Here is a 25,957-nt window from a genome sequence, read left to right on the forward strand (position 1 = left end):
TTTTAACAATAAAACTTTCACTAAACGAACATCATTACACATTTATTATAATTAAAAAGAAATACAGCATAACTATACAATTAAAATCATTTAATATTTGACTACACACTAAGAAACTAACAGACACTAAAGAGACTGACAAATACACGTGGCAAGCGGATGAAACATACCTCAGTGTCCAACCTAGGCAAAAAAAAAAAAATATATATATATATATATACACCCCACTGCCACCCTTCCTCACCGCACATGCAAAGTCTTCACTACCTGCTGTGGCGCTATACAAATTGGTTAGTCGGGGCAAACAATATTTTGAGTGTATTTTTGCTAATCATTTTGTTAATAATTTTTACAGAAAGGAAAGAATTAGCTGATAAGACAACAGGGTTTGTACAAATTGCTTTTTTTTAATTTATAATTCCTAGTTTCAGCCGGCCAAAATGAAATAAAAATATAATATTTTCTCCAGAAAGTAGTGGGGGGGGGTGACTGCCCCCCTCGCCGCCCTAATCACCGCTACTGTTCCCAAAGCAACACATGTCAAGCAAACTGGCCTGTAGTTATCATCTTTACATTTATCACCAGTGATTGGAAAATTACAAGCAAAGTAATTGGGCTGTATTACAGTTATCTGAAAAATATTTTACTGAAAATCATCACTAATTGAGACTTAACATAATACCTTGGAACTTACAAAATTACTTTCTTCCATAATTTTGATTTCAGTAACCTCCTCCTCCTCCTCCTCCTCCTCCTCCTCCTCCTCCTCCTCCTCCTCCTCCTCCTCCTCCTCCTCCTCCTCCTCCTCTTCCTCAATAGCTTAAGAGTTTTCTATTGTAATGCTTGTTAGGTATTCTATTCATTTCCATTACATTGATATTTTAAAAAATTAAAGGAATGGGAATTATATTACAAAATCATACACAATGTGTTCACATTTATGAAAAATGACAAATTAGGGAAATATATTTGAGTAACCTCGCAGCCTACCTGGTTTGCTAAAGCCTCGGCATTCTTCTTTCCCTGTGCTGCAGTAATCTTGACCTGAAGCTCTTGATACTCATCAGCAAACCTTTTCATTTTTTCTTGCAACTGAACAATAATCATTATTATTATTATTAGAACAAAAATATTTCTACAAATATAGAGAATTTAGGTTTATCACTTTAAGATTACTTTTCTTCAAAATTTCATGACTTTTCATTCTACCTCTTTATAAGCAACTGATTCTCTCAATGCTCCAAAAAAATCATAAAATGAGGAAAGCAGACAAAATGTTTATTAGTGCATCAGACAACATAGTTTGAACTGAAACAGCTACATAGAAAGACAGTCATAAAGTATATTTTATTTGCTTTACGTCGCATCGACAAGGACAAGTCTGATATAGATGTTGTTTCCCATAGGGAAACCTGAAATATTTGTCCCTATGGCTACAATGAGATAGGAAGGTACTAGAACTGGAAAGGAGACAACCATGGCCTTAATTAAGGTACAGCTCCAGCATTTGTCTGTTTTGAAAATGGTAAACCACAGAAAACTATTTTCTGGGCTGCAGAACCCTCAATCTATTAAATATAAGTTGACACCTGTGTTAAAATATCTACAACAATATAGATTGTTTAAAATACACTTCTTAATTGTAGCCAATCATGTGTTCAGAAATATTTTCTAGAACACATGACTTTCTGATGTAAACTATCAAATCATTCTTCCCCTTTACAACTATTAACAAATAGTAAACTTCCAAAAAATAATGTATTATAACACTCAACCAAAGGGTACCTGATTTTTATATTTTCATGAGTAGGCTCTTATACTGATTGTTGTGATGCCACCTCATCTGTTTGAAGTCAGCGCCCTACACAGCGAGTCTTCAGGAACACAACATATTTCCCAGCCAGCACGCTGACGAGCTGCGATATGTATAGGCAAGCAGGCAAAAGACAAACAAGCTGTTAGCAGCTGTACAACGACTAGTCTACACTGTAAGTCAGGCACGGAGGTCACGCCTCTTGAAGATGTGCACCGAACTGGTGGACTAACGCTAGCCGGGAGATTTCACCTCAGGTTAAGCTCTCTAGCCTCACCCTATCTGCTTTACATGGCTCTATCACTTGATACATTTTCTTTACTGACATCAGTCATACTAAGATCATAAACTTATATAGCCTTCTGCTAAAACTTTTCTCATGATCAACTTAGGCACTCAATTAGAGGGATATTAATTTGCGTTGTGTTCTGGAAATGAAAAAGTTATTGTAGAATTTATGAAGTAGGTTAGATTTGTAAGTTATTGTTAGTGATGCGAATTATAGGCATGAATAGGTTAGAATGCAAATGTATTTGAACATGGCGCAAGTGAAATCTAGCCACTCTACAGATATGTCGGGGAGTTGCATAAATTTTAGGGGTTCTGATAGTTCAGATCGATAATATTTATGCAAATCTCACTGCAGAAGCATCATGCGGGTAACATACACTTGCGCCTTGTTCAAATTCATTTGCATTCTAACCTATTCGTGCCTATAATTCCCATCTCTAGTTATTGTAAATTTTACGAAGTAGGTTAGATTAGTATAATATATATGTATTATTTTCCAAGGCATCCTCAAGCTTATTCAGATTATGGATTAAATGTATATTCAGCAAAAGAGGCAAGTTAGAGAAACTTTGATTTTGTCAACTGTAAAAAAGCTTCAACAATAAACATTTTATTTGTGTTGTACAAATCTGCTTCTTTGCATACAGCACTGACTGTCACTGTAAACAAATCTGCGTGCAGCCCTACCATTCCAAAATCAGAGGATGGGAAACAATCATAAATGCTGAAATGGTATCATCAGTAAGGAAGCATTGTCATTCTGCTATGAAGACTCATCATCATCATCACCTTCATCATCATTTCCAGCTCCAGTTTTCTAGGTGTGATGTACAAGCAATCACCACTTCTTCCTGTCAGAACATAGTTTCTGTTTTTCTATGTCCCCCCCAACTGACATTCCTTTTGCTGACCAATTTCACTGTGTCTATCCATCAGTTTCTTGGCCTAACTGGGAGTCTCTTCCCTCTCACTTCTCTGTCAAATTCATTCCTTGCTATTCTCCTTCTGCCCATCCTCATTACATGTCCAAACCACTGTAACCTACATCTTCCTAAACATCTGGTACCGAGCTCGATAGCTGCAGTCGCTTAAGTGCGGCCAGTATCCAGTATTCGGGAGATAGTAGGTTCGAACCCCACTGTCGGCAGCCCTGAAAATGGTTTTCTGTGGTTTCCCATTTTCACACCAGGCAAATGCTGGGGCTGTACCTTAATTAAGGCCACAGCCGCTTCCTTCCCACTCCTAGCCCTTTCCTGTCCCATCGTCGCCATAAGACCTATCTGTGTCGGTGCGACGTAAAGCAAGTAGCAAAAAAAAACCATCTGGTAACAGGTATTTTGATGCCAGCCTCCTTCCTGTTTACTTCATTTCTAATCTTCTCTTTCCTCATCTGGCTCATTGCTCTGATGAATATCATTTCTGTTGAATAGATTTTACTATTGGCCTTGTTCCATAGGTAAGAATTAGAATGAAGTAGGAATGAAACATGGTTAATTTTGCTTTCTGGGTATTTTATCTTCCCACAGTAGAATTATCACTTGAAAATAAAATCGAGAAGCTTTTTGAGTCCTATTAAATATTTCTTGTTTTACTGTGTTATCTTTTAAAATACTTCAAACATATTTGAACATTGTAACCAAGTTCCCTCCAAAAAAAAAAAAAAGTTTGAATATGTGCCTTTCCTGTCAATAGTCATTTAACAGTTTTTGTTTTACTAATGTTTAGTCCAAATTTTAAAATTTGCCACTCCAAAGATTTCGTTTCTCCTGTTCTTCTAGCTCATTTTCTCCCCAGGTGAAAACATCAACTGCTAATGTTAGAGAATTAGGCTCTTTGTAATGTAATGATATGAGTGGTGACAAGGCACTTCCCTGCTGGACTCACAATTTGTTCTGGGTGATTCCCAAAAGTATTATGGAAATGTTACAAACTTTGGGCTGGGAACACTTGGGAGTAAGGAGATGAGATGCTCGATTATGTGGTATGTTACAAGTAACTATTCTCATTCTGGTTCCGTATTGAAGTTGACATATGTCTCAAATATTTATTACAATATTTTAAGTCCACCTGTTCAATACAATACAATATGATCCACTATTTCATATGGTTAAAAATTTTATACATAATACATAAAAGTCAATGGTACATGTTTCACACTCCTTTACGGGCATCATCAGCCTATATCAATCTTAAAAATAATGCATATGGAGTCATTCTAATCTTATAAATTATAGGGTAAAATGTTGAAAAATGATTTCGTAAAACATTATACAATAACATCTAAAACAACGATAATGCACCAAAGTGTGTTAAAAGAGAGTAAATTAACTGTTTTTGAAGATTAAAACATGGTTAAACATGAATTTTGAGAGTTTAAAACTAAAATGGATCCTTTTTTTATAATATAATTAAGACTGTAATGGCCTTGAGTGTAAACACAATCATCAAAAGGGGGATGATCCTTCAATTCCCATAATTTGAATCCAAGATGGTAAAATCACTGTCAGTTATTTAAAACGGAAGTGTGAACGTAATAAACATGTTAGAATGTATACGGTTGGTATATCTGAAAGTAGAAAAGAAAATGGAACTTCTTGTAGAGGCGTTGCTAATGATAAAACGTATGTCAAAGCTAGCGGATGTCAGTAATTATGTTGGTAGTCGATTGGATCTAAAAGACAGTCAAGTTGATGTTATAACTCCGTTGAAACATTTGTTGGAAGAAATGATCAAGTTTTTTCTACTTCTGAAGTAGAAAGCTCAGTCAAGCTAGCGTTGCTGGAACAGCCCGACGTACTTAATGCGCACTGTACGAAAAAACTTGATCATTTCTTCCAACAAATGTTTCAACGGAGTTATAACATCAACTTGACTGTCTTTTAGATCCAATCGACTACCAACATAATTACTGACATCCGCTAGCTTTGACATACGTTTTATCATTAGCAACGCCTCTACAAGAAGTTCCATTTTCTTTTCTACTTTCAGATATACCAACCGTATACATTCTAACATGTTTATTACGTTCACACTTCCGTTTTAAATAACTGACAGTGATTTTACCATCTTGGATTCAAATTATGGGAATTGAAGAAACATCCCCCTTTTAATGATTGTGTTTACATTCAAGGCCATCACAGTCTTAATTATATTAGAAAAAAAGGATCCATTTTAGTTTTAAACTCTCAAAATTCATGTTAAACCACGTTTTAATCTTCAAAAACAGTTAATTTACTCTTTTTTAACACACTTTGGTGCATTATCGTTGTTTTAGATGTTATTGTATAATGTTTTACGAAATCATTTTTCAACATTTTACCCTATAATTTATAAGATTAGAATGACTCCATATGTATTATTTTTAAGATTGATATAGGCTGATGATGCCCGCAAAGGAGGGTGAAACATGTACCATTGACTTTTATGTATTATGTATAAAAATTTTAACCATATGAAATAGTGGATCATATTGTATTGTATTGAACAGGTGGACTTAAAATATTGTAATAATATTTGAGACATATGTGGTATGTTTCGAGCTGTCAGTGGTGATTTGGCGTTGAATGACATAAATAGAAGAATAAGCTTGTGTAGAGCTTTTAAAAATAGGAAAGATCATAATAAACGTTGGAATTCAAGAGGACAGACTGGTGTAAATATTCATTTATTGGATGAGGGCTAAGGGATTGGAATAAATTATCAAGGGAAATGTACGATACGTTTTCAAGTTCATTGAAAATGTTTAAGAAAAAGCTAGGTAAACAATTGATAGGGAATCTAACTTTTACAGCTCAACGTCATGGAGCATGTTACAGATGACCACGACACTTAGCGGGATGATAGGAACATTGATACAATGTATGTAAACTGATAAATGTCACATTACGTCTTTCATGTGTCCATCATCAATTATTTTGTTAATGTTGATATCGTCCAGCTAGAAATCCTATTTGCTGCCATGAAAGGAGCCCTATTGTACATGCCAGATATCAATAAAAATGAGTATATTTTGAAAAGGCTTATGTCCTATTCCTTGATGTGGTGTAGCACTTTTCATGAATAGACCTACCCCCAACTGAGGTGAGCTGCATGTACCGTTTTAAATGTCTACCAGCCCTACTGCCAGTCTTAAATCTTTGGCAGCACTGGGAATCAAACTCAGCAGTGTTCTCCCTAGGACCTCTTTAATGGGCACACCGTCCTGCTGTTTTTACAGACCGCCCGGCTAACGTAAGCTAGATATGTGCTAGTTACATAATATGAATATATATTTGAGTAATTGGGAGCTCCAAATTAAAATATACTGTCAAACTGTTTATTTAAATGATAAATCATTATTGTCAACATAATTGCATCAAATAAATCATTGTTTAAAGGTTTATCTTAATTCATGCAGTGTCATGCACAAGCGGTGTCTGGATTATCATGGAATCGCATGTGAGCACTCGATTCCACATTATGTCACACACCTGTATGGCACTCCACAGCAACCAAGTGGTGAGCCCCAGTGCTACATCATTATGAACGAGCAGTAGAACACGAGAAGTTCAAAATACTCTGTTATGTCTTGTTCATGATAATAACACTAAAATAGTTCAATTTTGCAGTTAATGTCCTCTCTGATGTTTTTTTAATGCTCTGAGGAGAAGAAATTGAAATTTTATCATGTTCATTTTTATGTAGAATTCCCCGCCCAGCTACTCATCCCTGCCACATGGCTGACAAAAATTTCTGGGGAGAACACTGCTCAGCCCTCCAAGGATGGCAGTTAATATCGCTAACCACATTGCACTATGATGGTGGACAATTTTGAAATTCAGATAGACCAAAAATTCTGCATGACCGCCACAGAATTGGAGAGTGAGACAAAGTAATGACCGCTTTATTTCCTCTCATGGATATTGTCTGAAGGCATCAACATTCCTTGAAGTTAAATTTAAAATTTCAAGAACAGACCTTTCTGGACTGATGTCGTAGAAGATCAAGCTTCTTCTTCTTATCAACAATCTTATCCCCAAGAATAACTGCAACTTCATCACTTCTTTTGTTTATCAAAATGTTAATCTCCTTCAGAGACTTGTTGCTGGCTCTTAGAACTGCTTCAGCACTCTGCAAAATAAAGAAATGCCAATGAGAGTTTACTAAATTCTTTATGTGATATTTCCTGATATGATATACAATAACAAGAACATAAACGCTAGACAGTTTAGGAGGAAGAGCCTGGAAAAGAGCAATACACAAGTTGCAGAACCCAAACACTGGTCTGTCAATAAAGGTAAATATCTAAAAATCATTCGGTGGACTCTACTTTTCTGGGTAGATTATTAGCTAGTTGATCTTTATGTACAAATAGTACAGAAGTAAAGTCTTAATTACAAGTATCCCTTTCACAGCAGGTGTAACATTATTCCTAGCTTGTTACCAAAGTTGCCACAGAAAAGTGGAAAGTCATATTCTTGTAGTTCAGATTCTTTACAGATTTGTAGGTTCCATGGTTTTTGATCACAGAATTAGCAATTATTATATAAAATTCCAAGTTTCCTCTTCTTTCTTAATTTGTTCCTTTCATAAACATGAGCTATTTATAAGCATATGATTATTGATACTTTATCGACTCAGTGTACTACATGTTTAGGTAGGTCTTTTGGTTTAATGCCTAGGGTCTTAGCTTCCCTTTCACATTTCTTAAACATATGTTGAGACCTCAGCTTGAAGGCAGGCAAGATCTCCAACAGTTCTAACATCAGCTGTTATAAAAACCTAGATGTCACTGGAAATGTATAGGTAATAGAGAAGTGAGGAGCGAAGTAATTATCTGTTGCTTTACTTATTAAGCCAGAAGGTGCCATTGCATATCACTCAACCTTAAATTCACAATTGAACAAACTCTATAAGCAACACCTTCACAGTATTCTTCACAGAGACTGGTTTGCTAAGAAATGGTGTGACTAGTGTAGTTCATACCGGTACGTCAGTCATCTATGTAATTAAAACAATAAATCTGTCCATCCTTTTGATTTTTGTGACAATTTCAGTCTTTTCTATGTTTCAGAACTTTTGAAATAGATTGGCAAAAGAAAATGGTTTCATATTTGTCTGTCTGTCTGTCTGTCTGTCTGTCTGTCTGTCTGTCTGTCTGTCTGTCTGTCTGTCTGTCTGTCTGTCTGTCTGTCTGTCTGTCTGTCTGTCTGTCTGTCTGTCTGTCTGTCTGTCTGTCTGTCTGTCTGTCTGTCTGTCTGTCTGTTCCAACATCATGCAAGAAACACTGAAGATATTTTGTTGATACTTGGTTGATACAACGGGTTAGACTTAACATGGAATGATATGGAATATGCCTGGAAATACACCAAAACCAGAAAATCAGCTGGTGCTAATGAAATTAATGGAGAAATGATCAAGTCTATGGGCATTTCTGGAAAACATTGGATCTACAGACTCTTTCGTAAGATCTGGAAAGAAGGGGACATACCAGTTGATTGGAAAACAGGCACCATAATTGCAATTTTCAAGAAAGGAGATAGAAAGAAATGTTTCAACTATAGAGGCATCACTTTAACATCTCAAGTTGGTAAATTTTATGAAAGAATTATAGAGCTTAAAATCAGACCCCATATTGAAGAGAACCTCTTCGAAGAACAGTATGGATTCAGGAAGGGGAGATCAACAACTGATTTAATCTTTACCGTCTGTCAGTTAAATGGAAAAATACTATGAACACAGCCAAGATTTGTGGTTAGCCTTTCTGGATATTAAGAAAGCATTTGATGCTGCGAACAGAGAGAAGGTGTGAAAAACACTGAAGAAAATTGGAATACAGGATGACATGATACACAGGATCAAGAATTTGTATGAAGATACCTGCAGTAAAGTCAAAACACCCGTAGGAATGACTGAATCCTTTGATATAAAATCTGGGTTAAGACAGGGTGGGGTTTTGTCTCCTCTTCTCTTCATCACTGTGATGAACGAGATTCAGAGAAAAGTACACCAATTCATTGGAGGTAAGAAAATGAAAGTTATCTTGTTTGCTGACAATATATGCTTGTGGGGAGACTCTAAAGACCACCTTCAAGAACAAATAAACTCCTGGACAGAAGCTGCTAAAGAATATGGACTTATCTTCAGCCAAGAGAAAAGTGAGGTTATGGTCATGAAAAGATATGGAAAACTAGTGGGACACATTGAAATGGAGGAGAAACAACTACAGATGAATCATCAGTTCAAATATCTTGGAAGTGTTATCTCTGATACTGGTTCTGTAGAGAAGGAAATTTCTCACAGAATTCAGACAGGTAGCAACTTCTACAAAATAGTTAAGGACATAATATGGAACAAGAAAATACCAACAAAATGTAAGAGAGTCATATATGAAACCTATTACATACCAATCCTGACCTATGGTTGTGAAACATGGACCATGAGAAATAAAGATGTCAGTAGAAATGAGAGCTGTCCGTAGCATGATCGGTAAAACAGGGAGGGAGAGAGCCCATAATGAGGAAATCTGCAAGCAGGCTCAAGTTGTAAGACTGCAGGACAGAATAACATTGCAGCGACTGAGATGGTATGGACATATGCGATGCATGGGAGATAACATATTACCGAAAAAAATATGATCTAAAACTTGAAGACAAAAAATCAAGAAGGCAACCAAGAATCAGGTACAAGGACATGGTGAAGATTGACATTGAACAGCAAGGACATACTTTGGAAAGCATCGAAAAAGGAGAGAAGTTCAGACACCGAAACTGGTGGAAAAGCCTCGTTCGCAGACCCATCACTTAAGATGGAACGACGTGGGATATGTAGTATGTACTTGGTATTTAAACTAAGGTTAGACCACAATTAAAGTTTAGGATACCTTTCCTTTCAAAATTCAAATTCGAACACTACCTCATAAGGAAGTGTGAAATATAAATGTGATATATCTCCCGTAATATTAGGTTTAGGAATAAATGTTAAAGAAGAAAGGAATTCATTTGCAGTAACTTTAGACATATGAAAAATGTTGATAGGATGAAATTTTCTGAAATCCCCTTGTCCCCTCCTCGACAGTCCAACAGCAATAACAGCTCAGATGCATTCACCCACCAGTGACTAACCACGTAATCATTCCTTGCTGCATTCTCTCACATTATTATGGCTTATGAAGTTGCCGGTGATTCTTTTAAATTAACTTATTCATGTGTATTGCAAAAGCTCAAGCTCTGTTCCCTGTTCCAAAAGTAGCCAACTAAATACAAGACTGTAGTGGAGAGAAGGCCTTCAACAGATACGGCCAATCTATTCCCCTCCTTGACTATCGATCAGTGATCAGCCCAGTTGCATTCTCCCTTTCCATTTTAAATGCCTGCAGTTTCCACTAAGCAGGTGCTTCTTTTTGACTATCAACAAATCTCAAGAGCAGATGCTTCAGTTTGCAGGCATTGACATGCGCTCAAGCTGCTTCTCCCATCGACAGCTCTGTGCCTCCTGCTCCCTGGTCAGCAGCAGATCTTCACTTTTTATTTTCACACCAGAGGGTACCATAAATCATAGTCTATTTTCATTTCTTTACAAGTTGCTTTAGGTTGCACCGACACAGATAGGTCTTATGGCGACAACGGGGATAGGAAAGGGCTAGGAATGTGAAGGAAGTGGCCATGGCATTAATAAAGTTACAGCCCCAGCATTTGCGTGGTGTAAAAATGGGAAACCATGGAAAACCATCTTCAGGGCTGCCGACAGTGGGGTTCGGACCCACTATCTCCCAAATGCAAGCTCTCACAGCTGCATGCCCCTAACCACATGGCCAACTCGCTCAGTAATCATTATCTACCAGGAAATGTTGAGATCATCTGAATAAGCTGCCTGAGTGTGTTATCCAGTAATACAGTGTTAAGAAGATCTACCTTTATCCTTTAGAACTGGTCAGTGACAAACTTGTGCGGCTAGTTCTTAATTTTGGAAGCATTGTTGCAAAGGATAGAGGGGCAGAAGAGGAGGTAAAGCAACATATCCAGAAAGCAAATGAGGCCTTTGTTCAGCTGTATCCTATCTGAAAGAGAAAAATTATATTCACAAAAATTAAGCTGAAAATTTTCAGAAGCAGTCTCAAGTTAATTTTGTTATATGGATCAGAATCATGGAAAATCACAAACAGACTACAGATTTTAGCAAACAGGTGTCTCAGAAGAATACCAAATATGAACTGGTCAGAAGTAAGTAATTACAAATGAAGAACTATGGACACAAGCATTGAAAGACCAGATCAAAAACCAAATACAGTGGACTCCCTGCTAAATTGCGTGTGGACTTTGCGGTTAACTCACGGGTCTCGAAGAAGTCCTTTTTTAATAGAAACTAATCATCCCAAGTAGAAAAATAATATCTCTGTGTTGTTTAAGGGAATTTTAATACAATACAATGCATGGAGACGAGTTTTTCTTCAGTATTACAGTAGACCAACTTGCATACAACAAGAATGCTGCAAACTTGGAAATATTAGAGCATGTTGTAGGAAGTGTTATAGCACAAATTTCCTTGTCTTTGAAGCCGAGATAATACGAGAGGAATGCACATTCACTCGGAGCCTAGCCTAATAACCTTACTCCCCAAGATCACTGACCATTTCTAAACTTAGTTGCAAAGTGCAGACATGCAAACAGTACAACGTACTCATACAGTAGTTGAGAAGTATGAACCTGTGGAAGTCTTTTCAAATTTTTGAATAATTTAATTGCAAGAGTTTTCAACTGTAATTTGTGATAGTGTAAGTTTTCAATATGACCAGTCATGTGATGAAATATAAAAGGTTAACTGTAAGTGAAAAACTGAAAATAATAGTTGGTTATTGTTGACATAATCCACAGTGCATTGTAAAGCTCGTGTATTTTTTGTTGTATATTCATTTTCCTCTTTTGTATCTTGCAATATAATGTAAAATGTTATCAATACTTTTTCGTTTGTTCATACATTTTAATATTTTAACTGATGAATTTATTTTTACTAGGCTTAAAAGAAAAACTGCAGATAATTTGCAGCTTTTTGGTAATTCGCTTAAGTTTGTGCATTACTTAATGTGAGTTATTGAGAGTCCACTGTAAAAAGAAGAAAATGGAAGTGGTTAGGAGCACACTCTGGAAAACAGACAATGTAACTGAAAAGAGAGTACTTGATTGGAATTCCCAGGATACTCAGAGAAGGGGAGGGCCTAAACATTTGTGGAGATGTTCCAGCGAGGATGAAGGTCGACAGCAGGGCAAGAATTGGAAAGAGGAGAAGAGGATTGCGAGCAATAGATGAGATGGTGCAGCTTAATGAGTACCCTATCTTCCAGTGGGAACTAAAGGAAAAGATCAAGTCATAACCACACAATGTTTTCTTATTAAGCAATGAGTAATATGACCACAATGATGAACTTCGATATTTTCTTGCTTTTTCAGAAAGATAAACCAATATGATTTCTTCATTAATTCCTCTAATATTCCTTCTATTTCTTCAATCACAAAATAATATTAGTAATAAGCATAAGTTTTCGTGGCTCTTTATCATTTATTAAATAAACATTATTATTTCTAGATTAAATCCTCGTATATATACTGTATCATTGCCTCTGTGGTGTAGTAGTTAGTGTGATTAGTTGCCACCTCCGAAGGCCCCAGTTTGAATCCCGGCTCTGCCACGAAATTTGAAAAGTGGTTCGAAGGCAGGAACGGAATCCACTCAGCCTCGGGAGGTCAACTGAGTAGAGGGAGATTCGATTCCCACCTCAGCCATCCTCAAAGTGTTTTTCCGTGGTTTCCCACTTCTCCTCCAGGCAAATGCCGGAATGGTACCTAACTTAAAGCCACGGTCGCTTCCTTATCCCTTCCGATCTGTTCAGCATAGCAGGTGAGGCCGCCTGGGCAAGGTACTGGTCCTTCTCCCCAGTTTTATCCCCAACCCAAAATCTCACGTTCCAGGACACTGACCTTGAGGCGGTCAAGGTGAGAACCCTCATTGTGTCCGAGGAAAAAACCATCCCTGGAGGGTAAACAGATTAAGAAAGAAAGAAAGAATACTGTATATACTGTATTAACAAGTCCTTAACAAAAACTGAGCTTTCAGCCAAATTTCATTGGCTCTCATCAGACTTTCACATTCCTTGAAGCATTTCTATTATTACAGTTAGCAGCAGACCTTCATATGCTCTGCCTTGATGAAAGCCAGTGAAACTTGACTGAAAGCTTTGCTTTTTTGTTAAAGACTTATTAGTATCTAGCAAGATACCCATGCTTCACTAAGATATTATACTGAAATTTATAATTGAATGCTTAACATTTTATATATAATCCACCCAAATTTGCGATCTGAATTGTTTCATGAGAGAATCAGCCAAAATTCGCGATCTGACTCGTTTTCTGAGAGATTACGGCAAAGTTCTTCCCATTTTTCGATCTTTCTTTCCAGCAATCGATTTCGTACTTCCCGGGCTAGGTCCAGGTATCCACCATTCAATTGGGTCCCTAAATCTTTGCCATCTTTTCCTATAAGCATTTTTAATATGGATAAAATCCTTGAGGAGATCCCATGTCGTCTTGGGTGCTTTGGCGGTACTGAACCCACAGCCAGACTGCATTCACAGTCATTACCCAGCCAGGACCCGTTTCCAGCATGGTTCGCACATTTTGACGACGGTTCAGAACATTATTATTATTATTATTATTATTATTATTATTATTATTATTATTATTATTATTATTATTATTATTATTATTATTATTATTATTATTATTATTATTATTAATGTTGTTGTTGTTGTTGTTGTTGTTGTTGTTGTTGTTGTTGTTGTTGTTGTTGTTGTTGACCCCACAGCAAGATGCAAGACTGCTACTTGGCGGTAAATTATATCTGCTGCCAAAGTCATTGCTGACAATGTGACCAGCACCATTTTCACATGTAGGCAAGTGCGCGGGATTTTTGACGATACGAATGATATACCTCCATGAATTATTGACCTTGTTATAGAGGTGAAAAATTGCACGGTCAATATTATACCTATCGTTTATTTCAAATGTGTTTAAATTTTTATTTATATGCCAGGAGAATCTAAAGTAATCAAACTTTAAGTCCTCCAAAGGAAAATATGCCTCTTGAAAATGAACCCAGGAAAGATTAAAAGTGATCGGTTTATGATCAGAATAAGTACATTATGAACAGTAAAATCAATTGGTCTCAACTCCTTTTCCACGCCACCGCCGTCAAGTTGATTTACACCCCCCACCCCCACCCCCACCAAAAAAGGCGTGTTTCTCTATGTTTCAAGGAGATTCCAAATACCAATGTTTATGTCTGTTACCTTCAGTTTTTAGATATAAGTATCCCCATAATAAGTATTCACTTTTTTCACCTCCTCCCCCCCCCCCCCTGCAATAAGTGAATTTTCTGACAAAAAAATACTTGTTTCTTTAATAGTACAGGATCTTCTAAATACCAATTATCATGACTCTAACATCTTCAGTTTTTGAGAAATGTGTCCTCATAAAAGGAATTCAACTCCTTTTCACCCCCGCCCCCTCCCCAAGATAATTCCCCCCAAAAAACTTTTCCTTTGTTTTTAAAGGAGATCCAAAAAACAATTTTCACGTCTGTAACAGCTTTAGTTTTTATTAGATGTAAGTATCCTCATACAATTAATTCAATTAATTTTTCAATTATTTCACCTCCCCCCCCCCCCCCTTCATTGGATTTTCCAAGAATACATGTTTCTTTACTTTTAAAGCAGATTCCAAATATCAATTTTCACGTCTGCAAGATCTTTCATTTTTGGGATAATAGTATCCTCATGCAAATAATTCAACAAATTTTTCAATTCCCCCTCCCCTTTAAGTGTATTTCCGGAAGCAAAAAATATATATTTCTTTGTTTTTAAAGGAGATTCCAAATTTCACGTATGTAACATCTTCAGTTTTTGAGATATCAGTATCCTATATAGAGAATTCAACCCCATTTTCAGTCACTTTTATCACCCAAGTGGTTTTTCTGAAAACAAAAAATACATGTTTATTTTTAATAGAGATAAAAGTACCATTCTTCACCTCTGTAACATATTAAGTTTTCGAGATATACTGTAGAAATATTTTAAAACTTCACCCCCTTTTTAGTTCCCCTTAAGTGGAGTTTTAAAAAAATCACCTATTTTTCTTAACTTTTACAGGAGATTCCAAATACCAATTTTTACGTCTGTAACATTTTATGTTTCTGAGATATACTGTAAATATAGTCTTTCTAAAAATTCACCCCAATTTGTCACTCCTGTTTAACCCCCATTAATTGGATTTTCCAAAAACAAAAACAAAAAGTTTCTTTGTTTTTCAAGGAGATCCCAAATACCAATTTTCAGGTCTATATTATCTTCAGTTTCTGAGATATAAGTATCCCCATTAAAGGCATTTAACCCCTTTTCACCCTTTTTCACCCCTCCTATTGGGATTTTCCTAAAACAAAAAAAATACTTGTTTCTTTATTTTTAAAGGAGATTCTAAATACCAATTTTTACATCTGTTAACTTTTAAAGTTTTGAGATATAAATACACTTATTTAAAAATTCACCCCTTTTCACACACACACACACCGATTAATTGGATTTCCCAAAAACAAAAAATACATGATTCTTTATTTTTAAAGGAGATCCCAAATACCAATTTTCAGGTGTGTAATATCTTCAGTTTCTGAGATATAAGTATCCTCATTAAAGGCATTCAACCCCTTTACTCCCCTCCTATTGGGATCTTCCAAAAACAAAAAATGCATGTTTTTTTTTTTTAAAGGAGATTCTAAATACCAATTTTTACATCTGCAAACGTTTAAAGTTTTGAGATAGAGATACACTCATTTTAAAAACTTGCCCCCCCTTTTCACCCCCTTAGCTATGGAATATCCAGAAATCCTCCCTTAGCGAGCACCTACATTATAATATAAATGTATCCTCAAAATGTCATTACTTTATGTCCAGTTGTTTTGGCTAGGCGATGATGAATCAGTCAGTCAGGACATGTTCTTTTATATATACTTTGTATAGACTAGCAAGATACCTGTTCTTCGCTATGGTATTATACTAAAATTTATAACTGAATGCTTAACGTTTTATATATAATCCGCCGAAATTCACGATCTGACTCATTTTCTGAGAGAATCCGTTAAAATTCATAATCTGATTCGTTTCCAGAGAAATTACGCCAAAGTTCCTCCCATTTTTCAATCTTTCTTTCCAGCAATCAGTTTCGTACTTCCCGGGCTAGGTCCAGGTATTCCACCCGGTCAGTTGGGTCTCTAAATCTTTGCCATCATTTACTATTAAGCATTTTTAATAAAGATCAAATCCTTGAGGAGATCTGGCGTGGTGTCGTTGACGATGCTCCAGAACATTATTATTATTATTATTATTATTATTATTATTATTATTATTATTATTATTATTATTATTATTATTATGTGTGTATGGACCCAATGAATCACACAAAGCTCTAACGCTTCTGTTTTCTGAGTTGCCAAACAGCTCTCATCTGTTCTCCATGGATCCTTTTTCGTTCTTCTGTCCATTTTGCTCCAGTCTTCTTTTTCACTTCGTTCTCTGGTTGCACTTTCCATCCGTTAATTTTTTCCTATATTATTATTATTATTATTATTATTATTATTATTATTATTATTATTATTATTGATGTTATGGATCCCACAGCAAGATGCAAGACCTCTACTTGGTGGTAAATTACATCTGCTGCCATTGTCATTGCTGACATTGTGACCAGCACCATTGTCGCGCGTAAGCAAGTGTGTGGGATTTCTAGCGATACGAATTATATACTTCCTTATTATAGAGGTGAACAATTTCATGGTCAATATCGTTCCTATCATTTATTTCAAATGTGTTTAAATTTTTATTTATAAGCCAGGAGAATCTACTGTAATCTAACATTAAGTTCTCCAAAGTAAAAGGTGGCTCTTGAAAATGAACCTAGGAAAGATCAAAAATGATCGGTTTATGATCAGAATAATTACATTATGAACAGTAAAATTATTGGTCTCAACTTCTTTTTCACCCCACCGCCGTTAAGTTGATTACCCCCCTCCCAACAAAAGAAGGCATGTTTCTTTATGTTTAAAGGAGATTCAAAATCCCAATGTTCACATCTGTTACCTTCAGTTTTGAGATATAAGTATCCCCATAAAAAGAATTCACTTTTTCACTTCCTTTCACACTCCCTACATTAAGTGAATTTTCTGGCAAAAAGATACTTGTTTCTTTAATAGTAAAGGATCTTCTAAATACAAATTATCATGACTGTATCATCTTCAGTTTTTGAGATATGTGTCCTCATAAAAGGAATTCAACTCCTTTTCACCCCTGCGCCCCAAGATGATTTCCTCCCAAAACACATTTTTCTTTGTTTTTAAAGCAGATCCAAACACCAATTTTCACGTCTGTAACAACTTTAGTTTTTATTAGATGTAAGTATCCTCATACAATTAATTCAATTATCTTTTTTAATTCTTTCACCCCCTCCCCTTCATTAGATTTTCTGAAAATATGTGTTTTTTGCTTTTAAAGGAGATTCCAAATACCAATTTTTAAATCTGTAAACTTTTAAAGTTTTGAGATACATATACACTCATTTCAAAAATTCACCCCCCTTTTCAACCCCTCATTAATTGAATATTCCAAAACCAAAAAATACATGTTTCTTTATTTTTAAAGGACATCCCAAATACCAATTTTCAGGTCTGTAATATGTTAAGTTTCTGAGATATAAGTATCCTCATTAAAGGCATTTGACCATTTTTTTTAGCCTTTTAAACCCCTCCTATTGAGATTTTTGGAAAACAAAAAAATTTTATTTTTTATTTTTAAAGGAGATTCTACATGCAAATTTTTACATCTGTAAACTTTTAAAGTTTTGAGATATAGATACACTCATTTTAAAAATTCACCCCCTTTTCAACCCCCCATTAATTGAATTTTCCAAAACCAAAAAAATTTGTGTTTCTTTATTTTTAAAGGAGATCCCAAATACCAATTTTCAGGTCTGTAATAATTTCAGTTTCTGAGATATAAGTATCATCATTAAAGATATTCAACAAATATTTCACCCTTTTTCACCCCTCCTATTGGGATTTCCCAAAAAACAAAAAATATGTGTTTCTTTATTTTTAAAGGAAATTCTAAATACGAATTTTTACATCCGTAAACTTTTTAAAGTTTTGAGATACAGATACACTCATTTTAAAATTCACCCCTCCTTTTCACCCCCTTAGTGATGGAATATCCAAAAATCCTCCCTTAGTGAGCACCTACATTGTAACATAAATGTATCCTCAAAATTTCATTTCTTTATGTCCAGTAGTTTTGGCTCGGCGATGATGAATTTGTCAGTCAGTCAGTCAGTCAGGACATGTTCTTTGATATATATAGATAGATATGACTTTAATCCAGAAATAATAATAATTTAATGAACTTATATTAATTTACATACAACAAAAGAGACTTCTTTGATACAAATGAATAAGCATCATTTTGTTTTAATATTTCCATCTCCAATGCTTACATATCCACAAACACATTCACATATGTTTCTGTTTAATTTTTCTGTATCTCCTTGTCGACCAGAATAATTGTCATCAGTAACAAAACAACTCCCGTTCATGCAATGACAAACATATGTAATTAATAAATTAAATATTAAATAACGATTATCAATTTTACCTGTAATGGAAAAAAAATATTGCATGTCACTCAAGAGTAAATTTAGCCAGGAAATTAGTGCCCAAGGTATTCACCAGCATAGTCTAAACAAACTACCAGAATTTTTACAAAAACACACACAGTTGAGTGCATGGAATTTTGCCAGTGTAGAAACAGTGGTTTATGTTGGTAATGGAATGTTACAACACCTTTGCCCTGACCAGGTTCTGGTTCTATCCGTTCCCTTGTGTTGATCGGCAGCCTACATTTACCTTTGGTTCACAGTGACTAATGAGGTCAAGATAGCTTAACCATCAAGTTACAAGACATCCATTTCAGCTGCTCCGGTTCATTTTCACCTTTGTCCATAGATTAGTACTGTGTGCCAGAATTTATTTCAAAGAAACCGAGAATGGCTCATCAAAGGGATGTTAAAGGAGGTTCAGATAATATTAGAATAGAGAAAAACACCATTGGAAACTAGATGCATCATCATAATTCCTTGCTCTGGACTGTTCAATATTGCAAAAGTTTCACCTTGTCAGGCTTCCCCACTTTTGACTGAAGGTCTTTGATCTCTTTCTTCAGCTGATGCATCCTCTCTGTGTTTTTCTTCTTCTCTGCATCACATTCTTCATAATGAGCTTTACGCTGGCCCTCTGAAAGAAAGAATTTCATTAGATTATTAGAATTTCATTATTCATAAACTACACAGCATTACACCAGACACTCTGAATAATAATAATAATAATAATAATAATAATAATAATAATAATAATAATAATAATAATAATAATAAATGGGATGTCACATCAATGATGACTGGGACCTTACTCAAGAGATCCGATGCAGAATTGAGCAGGTGGGAACTTATTTTCAGAGACTTAGAAAACTTTTAACAGGCATGACCTTTCCATTACTCTTTGGACACAACTACTCCGGTACTACATTTTCAGCATTCTATTATACGGCGTTGAAGCATGGACACTAACTGAGACCATTTGCAAGAAGTTGCAAGCATTTGAAATGTGGACGTACCGAAGGATCCTGAAGATACCTTGGACAGCCAAAATGACCAATATAGACGTTTTGTACCATATGAACAAAGAACCAGAAATTCTCACTACCATCAAGAGAAGGAAGCTAGAATACTTTGGTCATATGATGCGGAACAGTAAATACCACCTTCTGCAAGTAATACTCCAAGGGAAAATTAATAGGAAACGTGGTCCGGGGAGAAGTGGGACATCATGGCTCAGCAACTTGAGCCAGTGGTTTGGGGTGACAAAGCTTACTCAGTTCAGAACAGCTATGAACAAACAACAGACCATGCTAATGATCGCCAACCCTCTGCGAGGACATGGCACATGAAGAAGAAGAAGATGCTCTTTATATTTTGTCTTCAAATATATGCTATGTTGCTAACCACCAGGTATAGTTCTGGAGAAAACAAAAAGACTGGGATGTTTGCTTAAAACAAAATACAGTAGGGCAAATGAAAACTCCTTCCATCCACATTAAGAAAATACACTGGGTATTAGTAATGTTCTCCCTACTCCCTATTCCATGTCTCCTACTTGGTATGAAATTTTCTCACACCATTTTGTATTATCCCTCATGTCAACATCACTTTCTATTAACAAGCAACATACTGGTAGTACAAAAGAGAAGGAGATGAAACACTTAGAATCAATCATATTTACAGTTCTGAAAACAAAACTACATTGATACTACTAGGTTTAAAAAAAAAATGGGCATGATAATGTACAATGATAGCTAATTTCTCAAAATACACTTTTATTTATAGTTATTAGTCAAGGGCCGGCAGTGCCCATACCCAGCTAAGTGGTCCCGCACTTTCAGCTGTATGGTGTTCTCTGCACTATCTGGTCCATTCAGACCCGTTCTCAATTGACAGAATTGTTAAACAGTACCCACATTTCAAATAGCATTTCATATAAATGCATTGCAAGGAAGAAAGGATTTCAAAAGAGATATTTGTCAAATACACATAGAATATAATAATAATTGTGTATGATATTCTACTTATTATCTATATATTTAAAACATTGATGAAAACTAAAGTCAGTCAGTACGGCCATTCTATCTGGTCGATTTCCTTAATTTTTTTTTTAACTGAAAGGTATTCATGCACAAATTTGTTATCAGATACTATAAATCACTTAACTTCCACCTTCGTCAAATTATTTCATTTTTTCAATTTTTTGTATCTTTGAAGCAATCATATCTTTGGTTCTAATTGAGGTACGGAATTCGTTTTGGCCTAAGAACACTCAGTGGATCAGGTTCTTTCATTTCAGCTCTTAACTATTCAAATTGGTCCATTCTGAGCAAAGTTATGAGTGCACATTAAATTTGACGTCTCATTTCTTCAACATTTTTTTCTCATTGAACCAATCATATCTTTCATTCTAATTGAGGTACGCAGTTCGTTTTGGTCTAAAAACGCTCAGTGGATCAAGCGCTTTCTTTTGAGGTTATAACTACATACATTGGTAGATTATGAGAATAGTTATGAGTACATTTGTCTCCATGACAAAGATCTTTGAAGGACTTTTTTATAGTTCGGCGCGTAGTGTAGTTCCAAGGAATGTTTAATTCAATTTATTTGTGTAATGTATTTTCAAGTGTTTTCTTGACGCAATATTACATTCTATTACCGCAGCAGATCATGTGCTTTATTTCATTAAGTCGGAACTTTGCAAATACATCCGTGAGGATAGTAACGAACAACACCATACAATGCGGGCGGAGCCAGCGGGAAACTGCTAGTATTTTCATAATTTATACTGTTTCATATCACCATATTTATTGTACCATCACTTCTCAATCTCCAGGTTAATTTATACAATAAAGTATAAATTTGAAAGAAAAATCATTGTTCTTATTCAAGCTTTTTAGGCATATTCAGTACTGAAATAACCAGTGTAATTGGCTGGAAAACCACACCTCTCCAAGACACCACTGTAAGTCTCTTTTGAAGCACATTGCAGTGACAGTGATATTGTCAAATGATAAATTAAATTATGATTCCTATGGAAGAATTTTAAGTTTTGAGTGTTCTTGTTTCTTTCACAGGTTACTTCCAAATATCAACATTGTAGAGACAAGAGCACTGAAAACCAACCAGTGGACTGGACAGGTGGATAGTGCCATTGATTAGGTACTCAATTTTTGTACTCAAGTTCGAACAAGGGAAGTGTGTATGTGAGGTATGGTTACAAGGATAATCTCCAGATAGAGGAGGTGACTAATGTTAAGAAGTATTAAAATTTACATATGATAACAATGGCATTTATTACAAGATACAAAAGTTGACAACTAGAAAAGCGACTGGAATTGATAATATTTCTGGGGATATACTAAAGACAATAGGTTGGGATATAGTACCATATCTGAAGTACTTATTTGATTATTGTTTGCATGAAGGAGCTATACCAAATAAATGGAGAGTTGCTATAGTAGATCCTGTGTATAAAGGAAAGGGTGATAGACAAAAAGCTGAAAATTGCAGGCCAGTAAGTTTGACATGCATTGCATGTAAACTTTGGGAAAGCATTCTTTCTGATTATATTAGACATGTTTGCAAAATTAATAACTGGTTTGATAGAAGGCAGTTCAGGTTTTGGAAAGGTTACTCCAGTGAAGCTCAAGTTGTAGGATTCCAGCAAGATATACCAGATTTATTTTTTTTTTTTTTGCTATTTGCCTTACGTCGCACCGACATAGATAGGTCTTATGGCGACGATGGGATAGGAAAGGCCTAGGGATTGGAAGGAAGCGGCCGTGGCTTTAATTAAGGTACAGCCCCAGCATTTGCCTGGTGTGAAAATGGAAACCATGGGAAACCATCTTCAAGGCTGCCGACAGTAGGGCTTCAATGAATCAATCAATAATGATCGGCATTTAGGGCAGTCGCCCAGGTGGCAGATTCCCTATCTGTTGTTTTCCTAGCCTTTTCCTAAATAATTTCAAAGAAATTGGAAATTTATTGAACATCTCCCTTGGTAAGTTATTCCAATCCTTAACTCCCCTTCCTATAAATGAATATTTGCCCCAGTTTTTCCTCTTGAATTCCAACTTTATCTTCATATTGTGGTCTTTCCTACTTTTATAAACACCACTCAAACTTATTTGTCTACTAATGTCATTCCACGCCATCTCTCCGCTGACAGCTCGGAACATACCACTTATTACAAGTGATGAAAATCATTTTTCGTCCGTATTGAAAGTTTCATAGGTGGAAATAAACAAAAGATATTATCCTATATACAGTTTACATACCACTTAGTCGAGCAGCTCTCCTTCTTTCTCTCACTTCTTCCCAGCCCAAACTTTGCAACATTTCTGCAACGCTACTCTTTTGTCGAAAAACACCCAGAACAAATCGAGCTGCTTTTCTTTGGATTTTTTCCAGTTCTTGTATCAGGTAATCCTGGTGAGGGTCCCAAACACTGGAACCATACTCTAGTTGGGGTCTTACCAGAGACTTATATGCCCTCTCCTTTACATCCTTACTACAACCCCTAAACACCCTCATAACCATGTGCAGAGATATGTACCCTTTATTCACAATCCCATTTATGTGCTTACCCCAATAAAGATCTTTCCTTATATTAACACCTAGATACTTACAGTGATCCCCAAAAGGAACTTTCACCCCATCAACACAGTAATTAAAAATGAGAGGACTTTTCCTATTTGTGAAACTCACAACCTGACTTTTAACCCCATTTATCAACATACCATTGCCTGCTGTCCATCTCACAACATTCGAGGTCACGTTGCAGTTGCTCACAACCTTGTAACTTATTTATTACTCTATAGAGAATAACATCATCCGCAAAAAGCCTTACCTGTGATTCCACTCCTTTACTCATATCATTTATATATATAAGAAAACATAAAGGTCCGATAATACTGCCTTGAGGAATTCCCCTCTTAATTATTACAGGGTCAGATAAATCTTCACCTACTCTAATTCTCTGAGATCTTTTTTCTAGAAATATAGCAACCCATTCAGTCACTATCTTGTCTAGTCCAATTGCACTCATTTTTGCCAGTAGTCTCCCATGATCCACCCTATCAAATGCTTTAGATAGGTCAATCGCGATACAGTCCATTTGACCTCCTGAATCCAAGATATCTGCTATATCTTGCTGGAATCCTACAAGTTGAGCTTCAGCGGAATAACCGAACTGCCTTCTATCGAACCAGTTATTAATTTCACAAACATGTCTAATATAATCAGAAAGAATGCCTTCCCAAAGCTTACATACAATGCATGTCAAACTTACTGACCTGTAATTTTCAGCTTTATGTCTATCACCCTTTCCTTTATACACAGGGGCTACTATAGCAACTCTCCATTCATCTGGTATAGCTCCTCCGACCAAACAATAATCAAATAAGTACTTCAGATATGGTACTATATCCCAACCCATTGTCTTTAGTATATCCCCAGAAATCTTATCAATTCCAGCCACTTTTCTAGTTTTCAACTTTTGTATCTTATTGTAAATGTCATTGTTATCATATGTAAATTTTAATACTTCTTTAGCCTTAGTCTCCTCCTCTATCTGGACATTATCCTTGTAACCAACAATCTTTACATACTGCTGACTGTATACTTCTGCCTTTTAAGGATCCTCACATACACACTCCTCTTGTTCATTAATCATTCCTGGAATGTCCTTCTCGGAACCTGTTTCTGCCTTAAAATACCTATACATACCCTTCCATTTTTCACTAAAATTTGTATGACTGCCAATTATGCTTGCCATCATGTTATCCTTAGCTGCCTTCTTTGCTAGATTCAATTTTCTAGTAAGTTCCTTCAATTTCTCCTTACTTCCACAGCCATTTCTAACTCTATTTATTTCCAGTCTGCACCTCCTTCTTAGTCTCTTTTTCTCTATTATAATAAGGTGGGTCTTTACCATTCCTTACCACCCTTAAAGGCACAAACCTGTTTTCACATTCCTCAACAATTTCTTTAAACCCATCCCAGAGTCTGTTTACATTTTTATTTACCATTTTAGAAACTGCCTCATGCCTGCTTTATCAGCCATATGGTACCGCCTAATAGACCTTCCTTTCTATCACATTTATTCTTAACTACGACAAAAACCGCTTCATGATTACTAATACCATCTATTACTTCAGTTTCTCTATAGAGCTCATCTGGTTTTATTAGCACCACATCCAGGATATTTTTCCCTCTGGTTGGTTCCATCACTTTCTGAATCAGCTCTCCTTCCCATATTAACTTATTTGCCATTTGTTGGTCATGTTTCCTGTCGTTCGCATTTCCTTCCCAATTGACATCTGGTAAATTCAGATCTCCCGCTACAATCACATTTCTTTCCTTGTCGTTTCCTACATAGCTGATTATCTTATCAAATAATTCTCCTGGTCTGTACACTCCAAATATATCAAGTTGCCTATTATCTTTAGAAATGAGCCTTACACCTAGAATTTCATGTGTCTCATCTTTAACTTTTTCGTAGCTTACAAATCCTTCTTTCACCAGAATGAATACTCCCCCTCCCACCATTCCTATCCTATCTCTACGATACACTCTCCACTTCTGTGAGAAAATTTCTGTATCCATTATATAATTTCTCAGCCATGATTCAACTCCTATTACAATATCTGGTAAATATATGTCTATTAAATTACTCAATTCTATTCCTTTCTTTACAATACTTCTACAGTTCAACACTAACAATTTTATGTCATCCCTACTTGATTTCCAGTTCCCTGTTCCCTTATCACTGCTCCCTAGGCCACCCCGTTTCCCTGAATATTACCCTTCCAAACAAATTTCCTAACTTATACGTACCACTGCGGTTTAACTGAAGGCCATCTGAGCGCAGATCCCTATCTCCTACCCACCCATTAGGATCTAGAAATTTCACTCCCAGTTTCCCACATACCCACTCCATAGTCTCATTTAAATCCCCAATCACTCTCCAGTCAGTATCCCTCCTACACAGTATTCCACTAATAACAATCTCCACTTTCTTAAACTTCACCCGTGCTGCATTTACCAGATCCCACACATCTCCAACTATGTTGGTACTAATATCAGCTTGCCTTACGTTGTGGGTACCAACGTGAAACACTACCAC

The 25,957-nt window shown here is 35.9% G+C and overlaps 1 protein-coding gene across 1 annotated transcript in view; it reads right to left on the minus strand.

Moving 5' to 3' along the window:
- CCDC151 (Coiled-coil domain containing protein 151) overlaps positions 1 to 19,481 on the minus strand; it is a 127,747-nt gene extending 108,266 nt beyond the window's left edge. Inside the window, exons 1-3 of the mRNA XM_068226840.1 lie at positions 19,341 to 19,481; positions 7,061 to 7,213; positions 991 to 1,092 (exon numbers count right to left, since the gene is read on the minus strand). Of these exons, the coding sequence (XP_068082941.1) occupies positions 991 to 1,092; positions 7,061 to 7,213; positions 19,341 to 19,481 (396 nt within the window). The remainder of the gene's footprint in view (positions 1 to 990; positions 1,093 to 7,060; positions 7,214 to 19,340) is intronic.
- Positions 19,482 to 25,957: the final 6,476 nt, after the last annotated feature.

The sequence above is a fragment of the Anabrus simplex genome, chromosome 3, assembly GCF_040414725.1.
Source record: "Anabrus simplex isolate iqAnaSimp1 chromosome 3, ASM4041472v1, whole genome shotgun sequence".
NCBI lineage: Eukaryota > Metazoa > Arthropoda > Insecta > Orthoptera > Tettigoniidae > Anabrus > Anabrus simplex.